This window comes from Amblyomma maculatum, chromosome 8 (assembly GCF_055883805.1).
Source record: "Amblyomma maculatum isolate TAMU_Amacu chromosome 8, ASM5588380v1, whole genome shotgun sequence".
In the NCBI taxonomy this organism is placed as follows: domain Eukaryota; kingdom Metazoa; phylum Arthropoda; class Arachnida; order Ixodida; family Ixodidae; genus Amblyomma; species Amblyomma maculatum.
This window is the reverse complement of record NC_139351.1, coordinates 54,470,850-54,493,006: the sequence shown is the minus strand read 5'-3', so window position 1 is coordinate 54,493,006 and position 22,157 is coordinate 54,470,850. Positions and strand designations below refer to the sequence as shown.

Below are 22,157 nucleotides of genomic sequence, written 5' to 3'. Positions count from 1 at the left end.
GTGGCTAAAATTTCAACATTGTGCTACAGCATTCTCCAAATCGCTTGATATCTCACGTGGAGCATAACCGCCCCTGACTAATTGTAGTTCCTTCCTTTATTAGTGCATTGTGATAAAAAAATGAACTTTATGTTATTGCCGACCGCCGTTGTATATCCATTAGTGCGTATTCCAATTGTACTAGTCTAATTGCAAGTGACCATGAATAATTACTCCACATGAGTTAAGTGCGTATAAAAATAAACATTTTGCTAAAACATTAAGTAATGTATCTTTCAAATGGCTTTCAACGAAGTCTGAAATATTTTTGTTCATTGAGCCCTAATTGGCTCCTTTTTTGTTTGAAGCTACGACACCAATATGCGTGGCCATCCGCAGTAACCCATGTTCTCTTACCATCGTTCTACTTCTTCCTCCATGGCTGCTAGCGCTTCCGGCCGGTTCCACTCTGGCGTGCCAGGTAAGGATGGGTAGTGCCCTGTAGCGAAAGGAGGTCAGATTTCGTACTAAGAAAAATGTAGAGATTACAGTAGGGCATTGATAATAAAATTTAAATCCCTACAAAAAGCGGGTCAGCATTGCCGTTATGAGTTACAGTGCAAACGCTTCTCTGTATCATTCTGGGGGTGCTGTTAAACCACAACTTAGCACAGAAGCTAATTATAGCAGCCTAACTTTGAATAAGTGTATAGATATAACTATTTACGAGGGAAAGAAATACCATCATCCAAGAGAAAATAGCATTTGTGTTCTCTGTTCTTTCAAAATGATAGCCTAGTCCCATACGAAGGGGAAGTCTGAAAAAAAGGATTCAGATATTTGCTTGTTTTCTCAAATTAGCCTTTTCTTCCCCTGTTTTCAAATGGATCAGAATATAGCACCTTAATCTGCGACACCAATTTTGCAAAATATACTATTGTCGTTAGAATGTAGCTATCTAGACGAAATCGCCTAGTCTAATTGGCAGAGTTGTAAAACTGGTGTTTCCGTCAGGGTTAAAAGTGCACTTCGAAGACCTCAAGCATTGTGTAGTCGAATTATTCATTACTTTATGTTTGGTTTCTTTTTTTCGTTAGGGCCAGAAGAATCTCAAATCCGAAAATTGTCGCAAGGTTGCGGTCTACACCGAGTTTGCAGCGTTTAAGGATGATGATATTAGCTCGAACAATACAAATTCCAGCGAGGTAAAGGCTGTGACGTGGTCAGGATGAAATTATTCGAGGAATGCAATGAACTAAACATTTACATGTTTGCCATATGTAGAACTTAACCAATGTAAAGTAAAACAGAAGCAAGGTGTTAATTCTGTGCGAATGGAATACCTTAATGACGTGCAGGCGACATTCGAAAAAGGGTGGGAAGGATGCGGGTGCCGCTAGTTTCGTGCTTTTGAGTAGAACAAAGAATTTTCTAGTTTGTGCTTAGTGCCAGAAGCATTCATCAGAGCAAGCACAAAGTTACGTCCTTAATAAGGAAATACCTGCTTACCATCGAACGGAGGAAGATAGCAGAGTAGTGTTCCATCATATTCAGCTTCGTCAGCTTCTCTGGAAAAGATATGCAGGAGCACATATTTTTAGAAATCCTTCGCCCACATACTTTTAAAAAGACCCTCAGGACAACTTCACGAAATTAATATGCATGTGTTAATTACGTTATTTCAGCCTTAGCTGAATTATGATGCGCGCTATCGCTAGCAAAAAGCAGTCAATAATGCTCTTTGTACGGTGGATGCCGCTGCGAGACATTTTTTTCGATAACCGGACATTACAATAGACACTACTCGCAATTGTAGAGCTTCTCTGAAAAAATGTCTCAGATAATGTTTTTTCTTTCTTTTTTTTTATTTGTCCTGGTGTCGCTTACAACTGCCGTATATCTCTTAAGCGAGGAAACTTTAAAAGCTGTAGAAGGACGCACAAATAATCCCGTTTGAATGGTACTGGCATTGTTTTCTCTGCATGTTTCGATGCGTGACTGATTCATGGCAGTGCTAATAAAAGTTGCGGGTAAAAGCTGCCCACCGAGGTACGAAAGTGAAAGCGCATCGCTAGGGGCAATATTTTGAGCGAGTAAAACTTGCTACACATGCCTCAACAAATAAGCATACAAACATAGATCGCACCTATGTTAATGGCTCAGCACCCCGTCCTGAATCGCTTCCGTTCAAAATTGGACAAAATTATTATGATCGCCATCCACGGTAGATTTGCATATTACGCTGTGATACTAAGGAAGAAATAGGAGGAGAGTGACAAGATGCCAGTCTTTTGACTTTGAAATCTAGTTTAGATCATAAAAAAGATAATCACGGCACTTCCAGCCCAAAACCTTTTTTTACTAGAAATTGCTACCTCCCGGGTACGTTGCTATGCACTATTACGCACTAACTATATTTTGGTGACCTTGGTAGGGCAGTGCGAGCGTAAAGTAACATGACGTTCTTCAAAAAGTGAACTTTTTCCAGATTTCCTAGCGCCATCGCCGGGGTATACCTAATACATGCGAGAAATAGCTCTTACTTGAACCTGCTGGCGAGAATGACGTCGTCAGTAAAGCCTTGCTTCAGGAAGAAGCGGCGACTTGTGGTTGGTGCTCTCACCAACAGCGCTTCATATGGGCCAATCACTGATGGGTTCTTTACTTGCTGCAGAAGGTCAAATTACGGCAAGGGAGAGGATTAGTAGGAACGAGAATAAGTAAAAATTATTGAAAGAGCCTTAACGGTGGTTTCAGGTAGAACGAAAGGAAGAAGATGGTTTGCACGGTATGAAAAAGAACTGAACAAGAGTATGCACCAGGGTATACCCTTGTTCAGTTCTTTTTCATTAACGGTGGTTTAGTAATAATCAATGTTTTTCTTGTGACAGGTAATTTTTTCTCAAAAATAAAAGCATCGACTGTTCGCCGTTTCATTAAGAACCTGGGCATAAAAAGCAGAGGAAACAAAAGGATGTGTTGGGTTGTCGAGCCGTATTTTTCACGCAGTTTCTAATCCCCATTCTTCATGCACGAACTAGGCCGCCAAAATGCTCTTATTAAGAACCTGGGCCTTCTAAGTTACTTTAGTCGTATTTTATTACAGATCTCTAAAATTTCAATTTACAAAGGCCATTCCAACATTACAAATTTAAGGAACCACAGCTACTTCAAGGATATATTCCCTTGAATAATAATCTTCCTCGCCGAGTGTGATAGCAAAGAAAATGAGACTAATGAAACTCCTACTTCGATGAATGCTCCTTGTACTCAGCACGTTTAACTATACGTGCAAGCTGTTGTTGCCTGTTGGCTGGTATTGTGTCATGATGCAGTTATATAAAAGTTATTGAATAACTCTTCCAGTAGGCAACCCATCCACGCGCGTGTTACAAATATTTATGTTCAAAAGACGGAGACCGCAGCTTTGTCATTGGGCCCAGATGTAACGTCAGTGCTACTGAGGGTAAGGAGTGAGCCCGCATTCTGCCGCAATTACAACAGAGGTCTTGCTAGTTTGGAAAGTTAGAACAATTAGCTCATTTATGGTACTCATATCGAACCAAACATTGCAATCACATGATATTGGAAGTAAGGCACTTACATTATTTATCGAAATCAACTGAGCGCCCCGCATATAAAACTTATCGCCTAAAGAAGAAGAATTTTAGGGATTTAATCAGCCTGCAAAAACAGAAGGCAGTCATTTGATGACTTATCTTACTATGACTAGTGCAAGTATTGCAGCTCCTTGCATGCTTAACACACATATATATGAATTTAGTGATGCATTGGGTCCGCTACTTGGTCTGTCAAAGACTGTCATTTAAAATACAATACCTGTTACGTTTTGCGAGAAATGCAGTTACTAGGAAAGTCCATTGATGCGGAGTTAAAAATGTAACAGAAGAAAAAAATATTTAATGGAAAAAATAGACAGTTGAACACTTTTTCAATTATTTTGATATGTCTTTGATACGCTGTATAAGAAAGCAGACCATGTGATTACTTTGAGCAGGTAGTTTCCGATGCCGTGCTGACGAAAGCGTTTGCGCACAGCAAGCAAGGACAGGAAGCAAGCCCTCGTTCCCGGTATCCTGTAAGAAAAATTAATGCACAGTTCTGTAAAAGAGGTCTCTCGGTTAGTACAACACAGTTTCAAAACCCGAAAAGCGCACTAAATGAAAGACAACTACGTCCACAAATGTGACAGTAAACATAAAGACATGATTCGCCTTTTTGCTCCATTACTAAGGCCCGAACGAAAAAAAAAAATACAAGTGCCAATATGAGCTAAAGAAACTATCTTTCTTTCTGCATTGATCTGACTGTACAGCTACAGGGACTCATGTTCCCATATAATCCACCAGGAAAGCACATAATACCAATCCCAATGCCAGAAAAATGGTTCTTGAAATAAAAAATTAATACATCTACGCTCCTGACAGAAACTATGGTCGTGAATAAAAGAGCGAGAGTGTTCGACATATTTTGGCAACATGAGGACGTCATCTTTCTGAATCACCTTTTGAACACACATATACTTGAAACATCTGTGTATGCATATAATTCCCAAGCTCTATATAGCGCTCTGTAAAAACAACTTAGCGATGCTTATATTCCCTTTTGTCCAAATATGTTATTTCAGGACGTTTGGTTTGGTTTGGTTTGGTTTAGGGGGTTAATATCCCAAAATGTGCGAGAGATGCGGTATTGGAGGGCTTCGGAAATTTCGACAACCTCGGGTTCTTTAACGTGCGCTGACACCGCATAGGCCATGAGCGCCTTGCTTCTCCATCGAAAAGCGGCAGCCGTGGCCGGGATTCGATACCGCATTCTTGGCATAGGAGTCGAGCGCCCTAATCACTGAGCTACCGAAGCGGGACAATATTTAAAAATGTGGAAAGGAAAATTTTAAGTGCAAATCTAGCATAACCTGGAAACAAAAACTAATATGATATATTCATTATTAATCTAATATGTTACTTTGGAATCCGTTAAAAATACATGTGCACGGTGAAGACATGATGTAAATATTTCGAGAACTCATAATTGCGGTGAAGTAGGTACTGCGCTCGACTACTGTGCCCGAGGACGTCGGACGGAATCCCGGCCGTGGCGACCGTTTTTCGATGGAGGCGAAAAGCTAGGCGCCCGTGTGCTGTGCGATGTCAATGCCCGTTAAAGATCCCCAGGTGGTCGAAATTTCCGGAGTCCTCCACTAGAGCGTCTCTCATAGCCTGAGTTGGTTTGGGACGTTAAACTCTACAAACCAACCAAACCAATTATAAATGTTGCTGGCAATCATCCCATCAAGGATATCAATATAAGGATGCCAATTCGCGCTTATGCGAATATATTCAAAGAACGTTGCACATTTCTTCTATTTCCTATAGCTTTAGAGCGCCGCATTTCACTCTCCGAATCCAGCTTTTATCCAAAACAGCAAACAAGACGTTTTTAACAGGTTTGCCCAAAAAGGTTTAACATCAAAGCTATGATTGCGGCTTTTAAGCTTGTTTTTCAAACATTGTGTCGTTGAGAAAAGCTCAAGCCAGAAACTGTGTAGTGAAACGAATTTCATACTGTCGCAAAGGAAATAAACGTTCAACAGCGGCATCTGATAGTCACAAAACGTTAATAGAACCTTACACTGGCAGAAAGGCAGCCCTACCATAGTTCATGCCGTGGGAAATTAATTGGCCCTTATACATGCATGTATACCCCCTCTTACCTTGTGAGTTACTCACTGCTTCCACAAGAGCACATTTGAATAGCAATTTTGTTTAAGCTATCATGATTTTAGTGTCCCTACGCCGTGAGCATTTTCTGGTCGAACTACTGCTGTAGTAAGATGAAATTTACAAAACAGCAGTTGCGAACTATAGAAGTGGTGCGGGGTATGTTTATTTTATCGCTAAAAGTGTAAATAAAATCATTTTGAGATATTGTGACGATACCAAAGAAGCTAGAGGCATGAAAAAACCCTTGAGCTTCTAATATGGGATAATGTTCAGCTGTTTATATAGGCAACAGGAAATTCTTTGACATAGAACTACTTTCTGAGGCGGAGGAATTATATTTCACGGTTTAATCAGACTGGAATGGTATCCCAATACAGGTCGATTTTATATATGTTTTATGAACAATGTATTGCCTTGATGATGACAAACTGTCGGGGGAGTCATATATGAACCTTCTGCCCACTTGTTTTCCTGCGAGTCCACTGAATACTCTAACCTGTAGTTCTTGACAAAAGTCACACAGCCCAGAAGCCGATGCTCGGGGCCCACGTGTCGCGGCGCAAGACTCCAGGACGCGATGGCGCGTGCCCTTTCGCGGCGCCTGAAGGCCACGGCGCGAAGGAAGCGCTGCAGTCCTTCCTCCTCAGTCTCTTCTTCTTCCTCATCCATCTCACTGCGTAAGGATCAGGGATATAAGGAAGGATTGATTTGTACTCTTTTCTTATTGACAAATCGAACGTCTCGAAGACACGATCACAGGGAAAGAAGAGTGATATAAAGGCGCTCTTTCTATCCCTCTTCTTTTCCTGTGATCGTGTCCTAGCGCCATTCCATCTGTCAGCATGGGCCAACTAGCCCTACAGCAAGTACTTGTACTCTCCCTGCCTATGTGCGTCGCCTAAAATTTTGATGCCAAGATAATGCCGAGACGAGTTTCATAAGCATTAGTTATTAGTACATGGCATAGAACCTTTAAAAAGAAATGCATCTCAACAACTTTGCATTACAATGACGTACCACCGATCGCGCTCATTATGGCCGAGAATTAAACTGACCAATCGGGAGCATCCTGAGTTAAAGAGAAAACAGCCAATAAAAAACACTGCAGATTGCGAACATGTGACCGTATGAATATATTATCGGGTGTGCATTTGTTAAATCGAGTGCGCGTTTAAAGCACGTTTTCTGAAGCGCTGACCTGTATTCGATCTGTACTTTCCCACCACCTTGGTCTTTCGAGACTGCAGTTTATTCGAAATAAATAAATAAAAACATGTTTTGCATTTTGTAATGGTTCAAATAATTTAAATGGGTCAAATAATTTAAAAACAAAAGAAGTCTAACGAAGCGAATTATCCATTAACATTAAATACTTTCACATTATCCACCAATCACCGAGCGATGAGGACACTTTTGCGGCAGAAAGCTTGGGATATTTGTATTGCGTTAGTCGGAGGAGGATATCTGCCGCTTGCAGAGCTACATATATATATTAAAGGGAAGTTTCGTGCTGCGCACCAATGGCTGATGCTTGGGTCGAAAGCGGCATTAGTTTTCTGACGATTCCCGGGCTTTACACGCAATGAGCTTTTCGGGTGCTTCAATTTGTACATGGGTTAAAATATAAACTAACAATGTGAAATGTCAGGCAATTATTGTTATTTGGCAATATAGCATAAGGTATTCTAGCAGATTTGATCCAAAATACAAATGTGTCATAATTTGGGAATGAGGTCCATCCAAATTATTTTGAGAGTAAGAGCAGCTCAGCAATCAGTTTTATGCCTATGCGCTACGCATCATAAATATTTTGCTAAGCGATAGCTTATACTGCTCATTCGGTCGAAAAGCCTTCGCGTAGTAGTCGGCACCACGTTTTAGAAATTTATAAATTGATTGCTTGATGATAAGCGCGGAGGAGGTAATAAAATAACTGTGACTAATTTATGAATGAAGAGATTAAAAAGGGGATCAAAATAGACAAATGCTCTAGATGAAAATCAATGCTTCTCAGAGCTAACTGAAAAACTTTATTACATAATTGCTCAATTATTCGACTGAAATAGCTGAAAAAATAAATATGTGTTCAAAGGTGTCGGACTGCTCAGAATGAAAATCAATGTTTACTGATACTAAGTGTTGGTGTATGAAAAAAAAGGAAAAGAGAAAGAAGGAATAAAAATTACAAAAATGAAAAAACACCGTCTGTACTAGTGAAACGCTATCGCGTTATGCCTTTCAAAGCTGAGCCTAAGTGTCGCCTTAATTGTCATCTATAATGCAGCAGCTGCTGCAGAATTCATCTGTCAACCGCTCGGCAACATCTATGAGACTGCCCATTAAGAGTGTTTATTTACCTAATAACTGTCAAACATATAGTACAATACGCGTTTCCTGATGAAAGCTCTACAAAGCATTTATTGAAACTGCCAACACCTTTCACAACACATTTTGCTGTAAACTAGCCGCACGCGGGAAACAAACTTGTGATTTCTTCAAACCTTATTTATATTGAGGACGCATTACATTAGACATATATCTAAACAAGAAAACTAAACCAGAGCCTTGCATGCTTTGACGGATCCCGCTACCTCTCACCGATACAATCTCTTAGTTCTTGCTTCAAGAGTTTTAGCAATTGTTAAGTGAGCATACTTGCACTAGGAATACCGAAATTCAGTACTCTTACAGCACAATAACATACAGATAAACGCACAGGCCACACGGGTGATTCTTCTTCGTGAGAAACTTCACTTTTGTGAAATTATATAGCACGTCATTTCTCAGAAACAATTGTCCAACCTTGTTCTCTTTATAGAGGAAAGCACTAACAATAGCAGCAAATAGAATTCACGCCATCATTTGATTGCGCATACTTGTCTGGTATGACAAAGGGCCGCGCTTAAACGTAATCTTTCGTAGCGCTTTGAGGGCGGGGCATTTTGGCAGATGTCTTAAGCACGGTGCATTTATGCATGGTCATGAAGGCAATTTCAAACTAGTAGCCAAAAAACGTCTCTGGTATGAACTTCTCCACAGTACAGAGAAATGTAAACAAGGATTTCATTCTATGTCAGTAAAAATTCAATTATTTTAATAACTTTATAAAACAGAGACGTGAGCCTTTATTTGCACCACGGCTTGAAACTAAATTTTTAAGCAGACTGCGATTCGGTCAGGTAGGGCTGTTTCTTGGGAGAAACTGGTTAAACAAAGTGGAAGCACAGCTGCGGCACGAGAGACAAGTACGATTAGTAGGACGCGTACCTATCCGAGTCGGATAGGTCGCTGAAGACGTCCGAAAAAGGGTCGGTCCGCGAAGCATCACGAGCAGTCGCGGAGCAAGTACTTCCGTGGCCACTGGTCGTCGACGTCTCGTCGCCGCCACAGAGAGTCAGCTCAACACCGTCCTCTTCTACACTGCCTTCACCAGATGCGGCTCGCCTGCATGCGCAAGGTACATGTTATAGTCCAATAAATCCGTGTTTATTACAAAAAGATGAAAGGTGGAAAGTTCATCATCATCATCATCATCATCATCATCATCATCATCATCATCATCATCATCATCATCATCATCAGACTGACTATACCCACTGCAGGGCGAAGGCCTCTCCCATATTTCTCCAATTAACCCGGTTCTGTGCTAGCAGCATCCACTTGACCCCTGCGAACGTCTTAACCTCATCCACCCACCTAACTTTCTGCCGCCCCCTGCTACGCTTTCCTTCCCTTGGAATCCAGTTTGTTACCCTAAGCGACCATCGGTTATCTTCTCTTTGCACTGCATGTCCTGCCCATGCCCATTTCTTTTTAATTTCCAATAGAATGTCAGTAACTTGAGTTATTTCTCTGACCCACTCTGCACGCTTCCTATCTCTTAATGTTACCCCTACCATTTTTCCTTCCATAGCCCTCTGGGTTGAAGTTACAGGAGGAATATTTAGAGTGGTTGCCGTATATTATAGCACATAAGTATAAAGCCAAAGCGCAAAAAACACAGTTTTCTAATTAGCAGGTGCGAAGAATATAGCTAGTTGTAAATGTTCTGCATAAATCTGTACAAACACAAAAAATAAAGAAGGCCTAAGTACTTTGATTTATTTCGTCCTCAATTTTCGCATTCGAAAAAATCCGAATAGCAAATTTTTCTGCTGCAGCCTTAAGAGGTTTTCATACCTTGCTTCACGTTAATTCTCATTGCTCTTATCCTGGATGCTTTGAAGCTCCTCTCCAATCAGCACACCCACAAAATTGCAAAATCGCAAGATAAAGTTTTAAGCTAAAAGATTTCAATGGCAACTGCAATTGACCTTCCGCGCACCACACTCTCGACCGGCGCGCTGCTGTATGTGGTGAAGAAAAGAGCCCATGGTTCTAAAATATTCAGACTCCCTCATGACCCACCTTAAGGCTGTTAATGTAAATGGAGTTACTAAAACTTAACTTATTGTACCGGTTCCAACAGTCCGGGAAAGCAACTGTCCCAGAGAGCGGAAAAAGTAAATACCGTGGTGTGAATTTTCTTCGGGGAAACGAGTTTGCATACGAATTTGTCTGCGTTCTTTCTTTATTCACATGGACGTTTGTACCATGTCGGGGCAGCGGAACCCCGCGAGAGCGTGCTACTTTGCCTCATATTCGAGAAACGTTTTGCTCTACAAACATAATTGACATTGATGCCCGCGAAGATATAAATTTTAGGTAAACGCTTTTCTTTGATACCAACGCACCAACTGGTAGTGCACGACATTGGTGGTAATCAAGCAATGCCTATAAGTACCTTCGGTTTTCTTGCACATCCGAATTATCTCCCTAGTAGTGTGCGCATGAGTTCACAGATAGGGCTTCTTGGTAAAGATATATAAGAGGTGTGCATCTGACAATCTGTAGTCACGAGCAGCGCTGTCAAGAATTTGGCTTGGATGCTTGTTAGCAAGTAGTTACACCAGTAATGTAAAATATTACTGATGAAATACTGCTGGGAGTCTTACAAGGTGCAAAAAGTTTGTAATTGTAGGAATGGGGGTCTCGACCTTGAGTAAAATCTGAGAAAACATTTTCTTTAACTACTCATTTTTTTCGAATATAATCCATTGCGCTACCCTGCTGGGAATGGGTTCGCTTTACACGGAGCTAATGACATAATACTGCCGTTTTGAAGAACATACTTGGCTATGATATATTAGTATATGTAAGAGAAAATATCTTTCAATGTTAAGTACTATGGTCACAGCATTACGTTTTTTTTTCGGTAGGGCTATATCCTTGCCTCCGGATGTTTCACAACGTAAGAACTATTATTAGGAATAGGGCGTCAGTCGACTAGGTACTGCGGCCGCAAGGCACAGTTCGGAAACCCAAATCCGCATCACCACTTCACCAACCTAGTTAATGATCTTCTCTCCCCGCGTGCTGCACTGCTCTCATTCTACTTCCTCGCCCTTGCAACATTCACACTCTAGAAGCATCATCCACCTCTGATTCAGCTCTACACTAAATCTGCGCCACGCAACGCCCAACTCAGCTACTTCCTCTCTACGCAAGAGCTCTATGAATCTAATGAAGCAGTGGGACTAGAAGCCGGCGCGTGAGGTTCTATCATAAGATCCAGTACTATATCCCTGTGTCCCCGAGGCAGCACCTAGAGGCTAAAGTAGGGATAAAGGCTACGAAAATGTTAAATATGCTCGTGTCGTGCAATGGTCCGGCTGACTATGAAACAAGACGTAGGACGCACTCGAGGGGCATACGGCGTGGAATTATCTGCCACGTTGTGAAAGCAATGATAACTCAAAATGGCTTTCATCAACTAGCACATGGCATTCTGTGGCTCAGACTAAACTAAAGTCTGGTGTCCGAAGTTCTGTGTTCTGCTTGTTAAAGGGCGGGAGAAAGGAGACGTCAAGCCCGTATGCGCATTACGTATACCCACAGTAAAACGAGAAACAACGAGGTAATTTATGAATTATGCTAGGCAGATGTGAACGCTACCTCAGATTTGAATTGCTTACCTGTAATCAGTGTTTTGTGTTAATGAGCGGAGGAGTGAAACATACAGGAACCGCAACTATTGCTTTTAAAAAAAAGGGAAAGAGGAAGCTGGACTTGGGTGTTGATTGTTCACTCAGCAGAAACAGTTGCGGCTATGTATTCTAACCGTTTCGCACGTATCGTTACACAAAGGTTACCTCTAAGCACATTGGACTTCGCTTACCTCACCATACCGCCCTTCCACCATGTTCCATTACCTTCCACTATAGCGGTCAAGTGTCAAGCACCGTAGAACGGAATAAATTCTCACACACACAAACGCAAACTTAGGCAAGTCAGTGAGATTTTTTCTTGTAGATATGATACGCGTATGTAATTATAAGGATGTTTTTTATTGTGCATATACTTCTTAACCTAAGTTTCAATGGCTTTTAAGAAAGCACTAGATGCAAAAGAGCAATGATCAACCCTTCCAAGACCATTCGTAAAAGTATTGAAGGAACTTTCCTTTGCGTAACCAGGTTTTCATTGAATACAAGAAATACAGCACGCGCACCGTTCGAAATCTGTCTTGCCACTATTTGAAGTAAGAAACATTCTTACAGGGGATTGATGCAAACCTTGCTAAGGGCCAAACTATGTGCGAGTGAAAAAAACAGAAGCTTGGCACTCAACTCAGATGTTTCTTTTTTACTTCTTTTTTTTTCAACAGCGCCATTGAAGCAGAAAGCGTTCCCAGCGGAATTATTGGTAAGCGCAACCACTCCCATTCTCACCTGGCTGACCAGGCTATCCAGACGCGGTCGTCGCGCTCCTCGTTGTCGGCGCGACCTGCTTCTTCTTCGCTCTCGGGTGCAACTTCTTCTTCTTCTGAGGCTTGGCGAGAGCCACCGACGCTCTCAGCTGTTCGGTCCAGCGGCACAATCCTCTGCCACGGCTTCGAAGTCACAGGCGTCGCTTCCCCCTTACTCTCTGGTGGGTTGTTGTTGATCTCTGTAAGAGAGAGCAGGCATTTTCGAGGCGGCCTCGATAGCCCAATTCCCTCAATAGCGACACTTTTTCCAAGGAAAATGGGTGAAAACCTACGGATGCGAAAGCTATCGGTTATCTTTATTTCTGTTCAAACCAGGCGACGAACTTTCAACTGCAGCCTTCCTAAATGAAATAAGTAAGGGTGCTAGACTTCATACCGTGCTCTGAGATCTTTGCATTACACACGTAGCTGCAATGCGCGGATGGATAAAAACGCTACGATCATGTTAAGCGAATTTTAACCGTTGGTGGCTTATAATGAGCCACAGAATATAGGCCCAAGAAGGAATCAATTATAATTGACTTTTAAAGGCCTAAATAGTTGATGAATAAACTTTTAATTTGTTATCAAGAAGCAGCATCGTGTAAAAGACCTGATTTTCTGTGTAGGATTGCGTATGCTCTGGCACCCGTCACCTTGAAAAATTGAAACAAAAAAAAAATGGCCCTTTCTCTATTAGAGGGGAAAAAAGACACAATATAGTTGGGAATAGATGCGTACACTCTGTAAAACAAATATTAAAAATAAAATGATATCGCTAATCAGGCTTACAAATAAATTAAAGAGCACTGCAGCATCTACATTGGAGTAATGCGAAAGCTCGGATGCTACTGTTGGTTGCCTCTGGTATGTAGTTTGCCCATTTTAGTCTTTGGTACTTTCAACTTGCGCGTCAATCCCTTCCTATGCCCTTTTTCGGCTCTACTTCTGGTTGCGTGACGTCACATCCTTGACGTCATTATACACTACGGCACCCGTTTCTCTCTTTCCGATTTCACACCCACCTTCCTCCCTTCCCTTACGGCGCGGTTCAGGTGTTTACAAACACGTGTGGCAGATACGGCGCCTTTCCTTTCCTGTGAACCAGTTCTAATTATTTACCTATATAACTTATTGACCTAGTTATTTTTATGCAGCAACATTACATCAGCCTCTATCGATTGACACCACTCATTAACCTCTACCACTTCTCAATTACCCGCAACTGCTGGGCACACAATTTTGCGGCTGCGGTCTGCGGAGAGAAATCTGTTAACATAGCGAAGTAACGCTTTCGCGTTAAAAATGATGGCCTAAGCAGAGTAGGTCGGCCAAATCGGAAGTAGGTGCGCTAAGATTGCTGTTTTCACTTGTCTTTAGGGTCACTATCACTGAGTAGCATAGAGTCGTAATAGAAGTTCTGGATTAACCCAGCACAGCTACATGGTTTAACGAAGTCGTACGTGCGTGCCTGCATGACCCAAGAGTAGATTGTACAGTGTAAGAGTAGAGTGCACTACTCGGGATCCCAGGATCCTACTCGATTCGAATTCCATCTCAGAATATTGACCCATGTTGGGAGCTCTTTGCAGTTCTGCCGTAACGTATGATCTCGTGATGTTACGACATCCGCTGAAAAATCAGTGCCCAGCCAATCTACCTGTCAAATTTCATTTGCTTTGAGCACGCTCTTTAAGCAGAAGGCATACAGAGCTGAAAAGTATGACAATAGGAGGTCTGACGGCTGGCATCCTAAAATCATGTAAAGGCAAAAAGAGGGCCTATCCTTATCACAGTACGAAGATAACCAAGCGTGCCTGTAGGTTTTTAATAATCAGTTCAGTTCAGTTCAGGCGTTCAGTCGTGTCCGACTCTTCGTGACCCTATGGACCATGTCACGCCACGCTTTCCGGTCTCTCACTATCTTCTTAACATCACATAGCTTCATCTGCAATGCCTCGAGAATGCCATCTAACCATCGCGATCGCTGCCTACCCCTTCTCCGGCGACCCTCAACCTTTCCCAACATCAAATCTTTCTCCAGCGACTCCTCTCTTCTCATCAGATGACCAAAGTAGCTGAGCTTTAACTTTAGAATTTAGAATTTTAGATGACTTAAATGTTGCAGTTTAAGTGTCTGTACTTCAGGCTTCACTCTTTGAAGAGTTAAATAAAAATCTTCACCCCCGAACCATTTACGATGATGACGTGGTCCGTGTGCAATTTGTTGAGAAGCCATCTGCGACATTCGAAATTTATGCCTGGAGGTTTTGTCGTAGCGTTGCTTTTTATACTGCAAGAAAACTCGTCCAATGTAGGGCTCAGGTGCCGTAGGCGTCACCTATATTCAAATTATTTGCAATGAAGAGTAATAGACCATGTAGGGCTGTTAGCTTACATTTGTAGGGCTGTCCTTTAGACTTCATCATAGAATTTAGCCCCTTAAAATATTTCCACACCAATATGCGGTTTAGCTCGAATTCATAAGGCATGCTATTACTAGGACGCGCAAATGATGAGTTTGCTGACACACAATCTAAAGCTGAGAAAAATGGTTAAAGTTGTGAACATCTGTACTAATAAGAGCTATCTATTACTTATATTAATAAGAGCTAACTAGGCTCAATGGGAGCTCTTACACCTGTACAAATTTATCATACCGTGTTGGATGTAATTGCAAGGGTTCTTTCAACATATGATTAAGCCGCTTCAGCAGTCGCCTAAATGTTCGGTTATACGCCTGACAAGTAAACCAGGCAACGTGAGTAAATCTTGTAGCCACGCTCCTTGCAGGCCAGGTTCGAAAGCAGTATTTAAATAGTCTGTCAGGAGTTCACAATTATACGACCTTACATCAGTGCACTTTCTGGCCTCCCCAGCGTTGTCGTTTTGTCGGCTTTATGTTTTGTGTATATGAGTTGAGGGGTGTCCGTCTTCAGACTCAGTAATCAGCCTTTAAGTTTTTAATTTTGATGGTGCGTTCACTTATAGTGCCGCTGTTTTGTTTAAGTACGCCCAATTACTTATCTTTCCGGTTTCCTGCTCGAACACGTAGCACTGTCTGCCTAGGATTATCAACATTACATAACTGATGTTAATGGCATCCTGCAACAGCTACACAAAATAGAAAAAGCATTGTTTATTTTGTTATGTTTTCGTAATAAACCTCTGAGGCAATTTTGGGAAGGATTACTGTCCTGCCTTTTATTGGCATAGCAAGAAACGCAACTTTTCTTTTGGTAGTTATGTGCCCTGCATCATATTTGGCCTGACTGTGCGGTTGGCTCTCCGATATTTAATAATGCGAAAACATCACTTCGCTATGTTCACAGATTTCTGTCCGCTGAACCTGTCCGCACACCGTGTCCGCACACCATATCCACACACCGCGTCCGCAGACCGTGTTCGCAGAACGTGGCCGCAAAATTGTGTCCGCCGCAGTTGGAGCAATTGAGAAATGGTAGAGGTTATTGAGTGGTGTCAATCAATTTAGGGTGACGTAATGTTGTGTCCAAAAATAATTAGGCCAATAAGTAATTAGGTAATCAATTAAAATAACTAGTTCAATGAAAGGAAACGCGCAGTATCTGTCACACTTGTTTTGTGCACACCTTAACCGTGCCGTGAGTGAAGGGAGGAAATTGGAGTGAAAGCGGAAAGAGAGAAAGGGCTGCCGTGGTGGAAACGTGAAGGATGTGACGTTACGCAACCGGAACTAGAACTAAGAAAGGGCATAAGAAGGGATTGGCGCGCAGCTCGAAAGTACCAAAGACTAAAATGGGTAAACGAAGTGAATTCAGCAAATAGAAGCTACCAGCAGCCACATCCGTGCTTTCGCATTACTCCAATGCAGATTCTGCGGTGCTGTTTAATATTTTTTAAATGATATAGTATTCGCTCCACCTGGGGCAAGCTTATTTCTTTCGCAGGGCTTGGAATTATTTGCTATACTAACTACCGATGCGTGCTCTAAATTTCAGCCAGTGCTGCGTAGAGAGTGCAGTCTTGCACCACAGAGACTGACTGACCTTTCGAACTGTGCTGCGCACTTGGGGATAGCTCGGGGCTGCTGACTTGCTGGCCACGTCCGCTGGACTCCCACTCCTGGACGACCTCTGCACAGAAATGGGATAGAAGCTAGCGATGAACCAAGCTTTTTCTTATATTTTAAAGAAGGAAAAAAGGAGTGATATACATTGTTAAAAAAAAACTGAAGTGATTGCAGGGCGTGTTCAAGCGCTAACATTGTGATTGAACTTATACAATGTAACACTTCTTTTGGTTTCAAAGAAAGCTATGCGAATAACTCACCAGGAAGTACTCAAAGAGGTGAGAAAAGTTAAGCAACAGGAAGTAGCAATGAAGCAGAAACATGTAAGTCACGATTGTTCTTGAAGCTTGAAAACAATTTTCATATGTAGGGGCAATCACACTAGAAATGACCCTCCAAGCGGGCGAGTAATAATAACACACCATTCGTATAATCCCAGGCTTACTTTGTAATTGGGCTTTTGCATTTCTGAGATATTTATGCCACTTGGTTTACATTATTTCAAAGCAATAATTTTGAGCATGAAATATGATCAGCACACTTGACATGAAAGTGAACATGATTGTTCTGGCCAAAAGAAAAAAACGAAGGCGAGGGTACAAAGTGCTGAATCACTCGCAATAGAGCTGAAATTAGTGAGATGAAATAATGTCTAAGAGTTTCCCTCAGAGAACACGAAATGATGCGCAAATGATTTCCAAGACGTACACTCTGGTTAAATTATTTATGTTCACACACTGGAGAGTCAGAGTCCATGTTATGGAATTCCTCTACGAAGAGCGCTTCACTAAAAATAGACGAAAGAAAAACATGAAACGGTCTGCAATCCATATTTTGTGCAGCAGCGCATCTCTAACATTCAGCGCTCAAGAATGGATGTAACGTATTAGAATACCGATAAGCATGAAATTTTACGCGGTCACAAATTTCAATCCATGGGCAGACAAAAATTATCCCATCAATCAATTTTGCTTTATGCCATCTCGCTCGCAATGCTGCTTGGATCCCCGTTCTTCACGATAAATAATTTAACGCTCCACATGCTCTGTAGAGGAGCAATACTAGGAGCAGAGAACTGCTTCGCGAAAAGATGTGTTCAATTGGTTGAACAAAGGACCGCAGGACGTGACGTGCTTTCAAGCCACTCATACCAAGCTCCACGAGCGCAGAGCAAAGCCTGCAGCACACACGTGTGAGCAGAGATCAGCCACTCTAATTCCGCATCGCCTTGTTATATAGGGAGCGATTCCTCGAAGTGCGTAATTAAGATTGCAACCACAAGCAAAACTGATTTAATGGCCTTACTTCATATTCCTAGTTAGAAGTACGGTGTGTACAGCCAATGTGTCTGTGAATAAACATGCATCTTAATAAGAAGACCATGAATTGTGCATTAGTCTTTCTTCTGACATGAAGCAAGAACCTCCGCAGAAGCACAAGAGGCGAATAGAGCTTGATTACCAAAATGTTTGGGTGTTTTCTATGGTATCCAAACGCTTTTTTAGATGTTGCGGTCCAACAGGTGCGTGAGCTCATTTGAAACTTGGTAAAGGTCTAGGCTTAGAGATTTCAGCCGCCAAGGGCTTTAAAATGAGTGAATAAAATGTTAAGCTGCCTTAGTGTCTTCGATGCTACTGATACGTTGAATGCGTGATTAATATGTTTCTTGTTTTTACCATCGACGAGTTCAAGCTGAGGCAGGTTGGGGAAATAGAGGCTCAGGTACCTGTCCTAAAGTACCAATAATATAAGTAAATTTGACAGAGATATGCACTAATTATGAAGTCGAAAGTTTGTAGGCATTTTTTTTTTCAACTGTTTGAGCTTCATCATAATTGGTGAACCTATATGAAGCTTCATGTTTTCAGCAACAGTTACCAGCTTTTTCATCGCTGCTAAATCAAACTGTAAGTCTACTTTTAAGATCCAATTATAAGATTTGGTTTACTAGTTTGCCTTCCCGAGGCGGCTCAGGCTGTGAGACATGCCGTAGTGGATGCTCCGGGAACTTCGACCACCTGCAGTTGTTTAGCGTGCACTGACATCGCGTAGTCCATGGGCGTCTCTCCGTGTCGCCTACATCGAAAAGCGGCCGCCACGGACGAAATCGATCTCGCATCGTTGTGCTCAGCAGTCGAGCGTCCTATTCCCTGCACCACCGCCGAGCGGCCCTTTAAGAAAGAGATGTGCACGTACCAGAGGCTTTTCTTCTGCACTTGTATTGCGGAAACAGTTGCTGCTGCAAGCGTTGGTTCCACTGTTGTGACGTAAAGAAGGTCGCATGTAACCAACAACGGTAAATCGATCACTTTTACTACAGCCACGGCATGGAAATAACTTTGCAGCCTTGAGAGTTTTTTTTCTTTCATGTTTTTATGCATATCACTGACGTTGGAACGTAGAGACTTCATGTGGCGGGGAAGCTGAGTAGCATTCGAAATCAGGCACGGATTCCAGCTTTAGAACCTCCAGTATACTGCGGTAGGTTGGTGTGGAGTAGAATTCCAAAGTGTCTGTGAGCTCAATTCTTCAAAGGTGTTTCTCCTCGCTAAAGGCGGAGAACGGAATTTCTATGGTTCTAGTCGTGAAACAATGTAAGGTTCAGCAGACGAGAAATTATGACGTCGTTGTGCGTGTAAAAGGTCGACGGACGGCGGCTGCCAAAATGGTTCATAGAATATAAATGCTTTTATCTACCAATAAACGTTTCATGGCACATTGGAAATTGATTCTTAGGCTGATTATTGACATTTGACATTATTCAAATTTGTAGTCTGTGTTTTGGAACTGCGGGTGTCTGAAGTTCTGTCCAATTTATCGTAAGAATTTGTACTTTCGTGACTGCATCGAATGGGCTTCAAATAGTTTACAAAGCAGTTGCGCTCGTTGTTGACTGTCTCAGTAGTGAGCAAATGAAGCTGTTTTGGTGATCAGCAATCCTCTAGTGATTTATACCAGCACCTTAGGCGCACTGCGTGTTATAGAGCACGAATGATTAGTTTTGTAAAAGTACAGTCTTTTTCTAAAATGTAGAGACAAGTCGGTTTGCTTCGGAGTCATACTATGTGTCTCGTAATGTCTTCCTGGTGGTCAAAATCTCGTACAGGTAACATTTGTTTTACCCTTTACAACGGGAACACTTCATGAAGGCTAAATGGGCGCCACAACTCTGCTCAAAAGCAGACCCCTCTGCTCTTCTGCTCTAAACATTTGATAAAGACTGTACATTGCCTTTACAATGAAACTCGCAGGTATTGACGTCTTATGACGAGTATAAGAAAGGGAAACCTTTCACCTAAATTCCAGTTAGCAGGAGCAACAACCAAGGAACGAACGATATCGAGGTGTCGCACCCACCAGCCATTTCCAAAGTAGTGCATTTGCTCGCATAGAACGATGTCTGCTGCTTAAAAGTGAGAAAAAATAACTATTCTTCAAAAAATGTTGGACGGCCTTCAAAGCACGGAAATACGGGAACCAGTGAAGAATCAGGAAAGAAAATATACCACTCTGGACCCCAGAATCAAGGTTTCCAGCTTGGATCTTCAAGTCGGTTCAGACTACAGAAGGTTGAGATGGAACAAAGTTACGTGACATGAATGCCAGCATCAATTGGGCCTTAGTTTATTTTCCGCTTAAATGGATAAATTAGTAACAGATAATTTTTTGCGGGTCCCCATCCTTTTTTTTTTATCTTCCCATCAACATCATTATAAAGTTCGTCAATACATATTTATATGAGTCTCCACCGCAAGGAAGGTGAATGCGATTTATACTCTAAGAATGCCAGAAAATTGGCGTTACGCTCAAGCTTTGGGGTTTCATAAATCATTAGCCGAAACCTACTTTCAGATTATGGAAAACAGCGGGATGCGATTCAGCTACCTTTTATTTTAACTAATCTAAATCTGATCTGAAGCACTGTTTTTGAAGCAGATAATATACACTGTAGCTTCGATGTATTGCGCAAGTAATCGGTTCATCTAGTTTGAACGGTTGCTGATAGTTTGGGTGGCGCGACTCGATGGTGGTGACGCAAATGTGACGCTGAGCTAAAACACTGTGCGTGCAGAGGGGTATATAGCCGACGCAGAAAGCTCTCGGGATAATCCGAATTGTAAGGGGGTGCTGCCTAATGTTCTTAGAAAGACGATAATGCACGTTGCGTGGCTGAGCGCCGAACAACTCTGTCATGAGAAATAAATTTAGCTATGACAGGACTAGATTATTAGATTAACTGATAACTTGTACTGAATTGATGTACGCGGCGACGCTGAAGTCGATTCCAGGATGCCCGCCGTATACTGTCCGTAGTGACCTGCTTAGTGATGAAGCGGAGAAAGTTGAGGATGTCAGCAACTTTTTTGTCAAGGCGGGAGGTAGGAAAAATGAAGCTTGCAAGTACTGCGCGAGTTCCAATTTATTCTTGGATAGGCTGAAGTGAAGATCAATATGAAGAAACAGGTGTGCATTATTGCTCACCGTGTAACGTGGAAGGCGGGCCCCAACAGCTCAGATGGTAAAGGGGATTCACGACTGAGTTGCATTTTACAGGAGCTGGCACAGTTAGCGGCGGCGAGTGCCATGATACGGCTCCAAGTATTCTCAGCGAGGGCCGCAGGGATCACATCCATGGGAATCAGCTTTAGAAAAAAAGTAGGAACAGGACCCGTGCACCTGTTTTATCAAACCACGCGGAAAATCGTCTGGCGCTGCTACAATATCCGAACTGTCAGGAGTATTTTACTAGTACAAATAGGCTGTCAGATTCAGTGGTCTCATAACAAGTCCCGAAACTGTAATAATTTATTTTAGAACTGCTTCTAAACAGCGGCAATGACGGCCTCCTATAAAAGAAGAATTCAAGGATTCTAGAGGTTATGCTGCTACCTTCAACAGTCTCAGATTCCCCTAATTTCAAGGCTCTCCAAATAATGAATTCAATAATTCTGAAATTTCGGCAGCGACTAAGGTATTGCTGGAAGATACCGTTGGCTCTGACTACAGGCTTTGATCGAAAGTTGAACATTGGGAGCTAGGCTATTTTGCGCCATTAGGTAAGTACTGTTAGATATTCCTAAGCTTTTCGTAAAATGCACCATTAGTTCAAGCTAAATTTAAGTGGCACTGAAAAAGTGTTGATGGTCGTGAGGGCAAGGACGTCACCACAATATTGTTTATTGAAAGGGACCTCTACTAAAAAAAATGTATGCGTATTGATTTGCGCATTCTTAAATATTATTATCTAGCTAGATCATGCTGTTATCTACTTAATTGCCTCTGCATTTGTAGACTTAGTAATTTGGGCTTTACCTTTAGTGTGCTTTTAGAGAAGATGCAATTTTAGCGAAAACTCTTTTAATTCAGTGTCTTTGCTACCTGCTTCGTCTAGGCGAAAAACATTTTTCTAAATTTGGCAAGTGCAAAGTATAAAAATGGCGCCTAGGCGAAAGTGATAACGTAGAAGATAAGGCCACTTTTCAGCTCACGCTCACAGCGTTTAGATAGCGGAGTGCACGAGGACAGCCTGTCTCTAATGCGATTAAACTGTTCACGCACAGTAATGAAAACAAGAAGGCATGAGCTGACGTCATTC

General features: G+C 42.0%; 1 protein-coding gene across 1 annotated transcript in view; it reads right to left on the bottom strand.

The window, feature by feature from the left end:
* Positions 1-392: 392 nt before the first annotated feature.
* The window catches only part of LOC146181180 (uncharacterized), a 101,115-nt gene continuing 79,350 nt past the window's right edge, over positions 393-22,157 (bottom strand). Inside the window, exons 3-10 of the mRNA XM_084575718.1 lie at positions 16,539-16,625; positions 12,494-12,710; positions 8,991-9,167; positions 6,220-6,396; positions 3,989-4,076; positions 2,523-2,647; positions 1,489-1,547; positions 393-478 (exon numbers count right to left, since the gene is read on the bottom strand). Coding sequence (XP_084431844.1) covers positions 393-478; positions 1,489-1,547; positions 2,523-2,647; positions 3,989-4,076; positions 6,220-6,396; positions 8,991-9,167; positions 12,494-12,710; positions 16,539-16,625 — 1,016 coding nt within the window. The remainder of the gene's footprint in view (positions 479-1,488; positions 1,548-2,522; positions 2,648-3,988; positions 4,077-6,219; positions 6,397-8,990; positions 9,168-12,493; positions 12,711-16,538; positions 16,626-22,157) is intronic.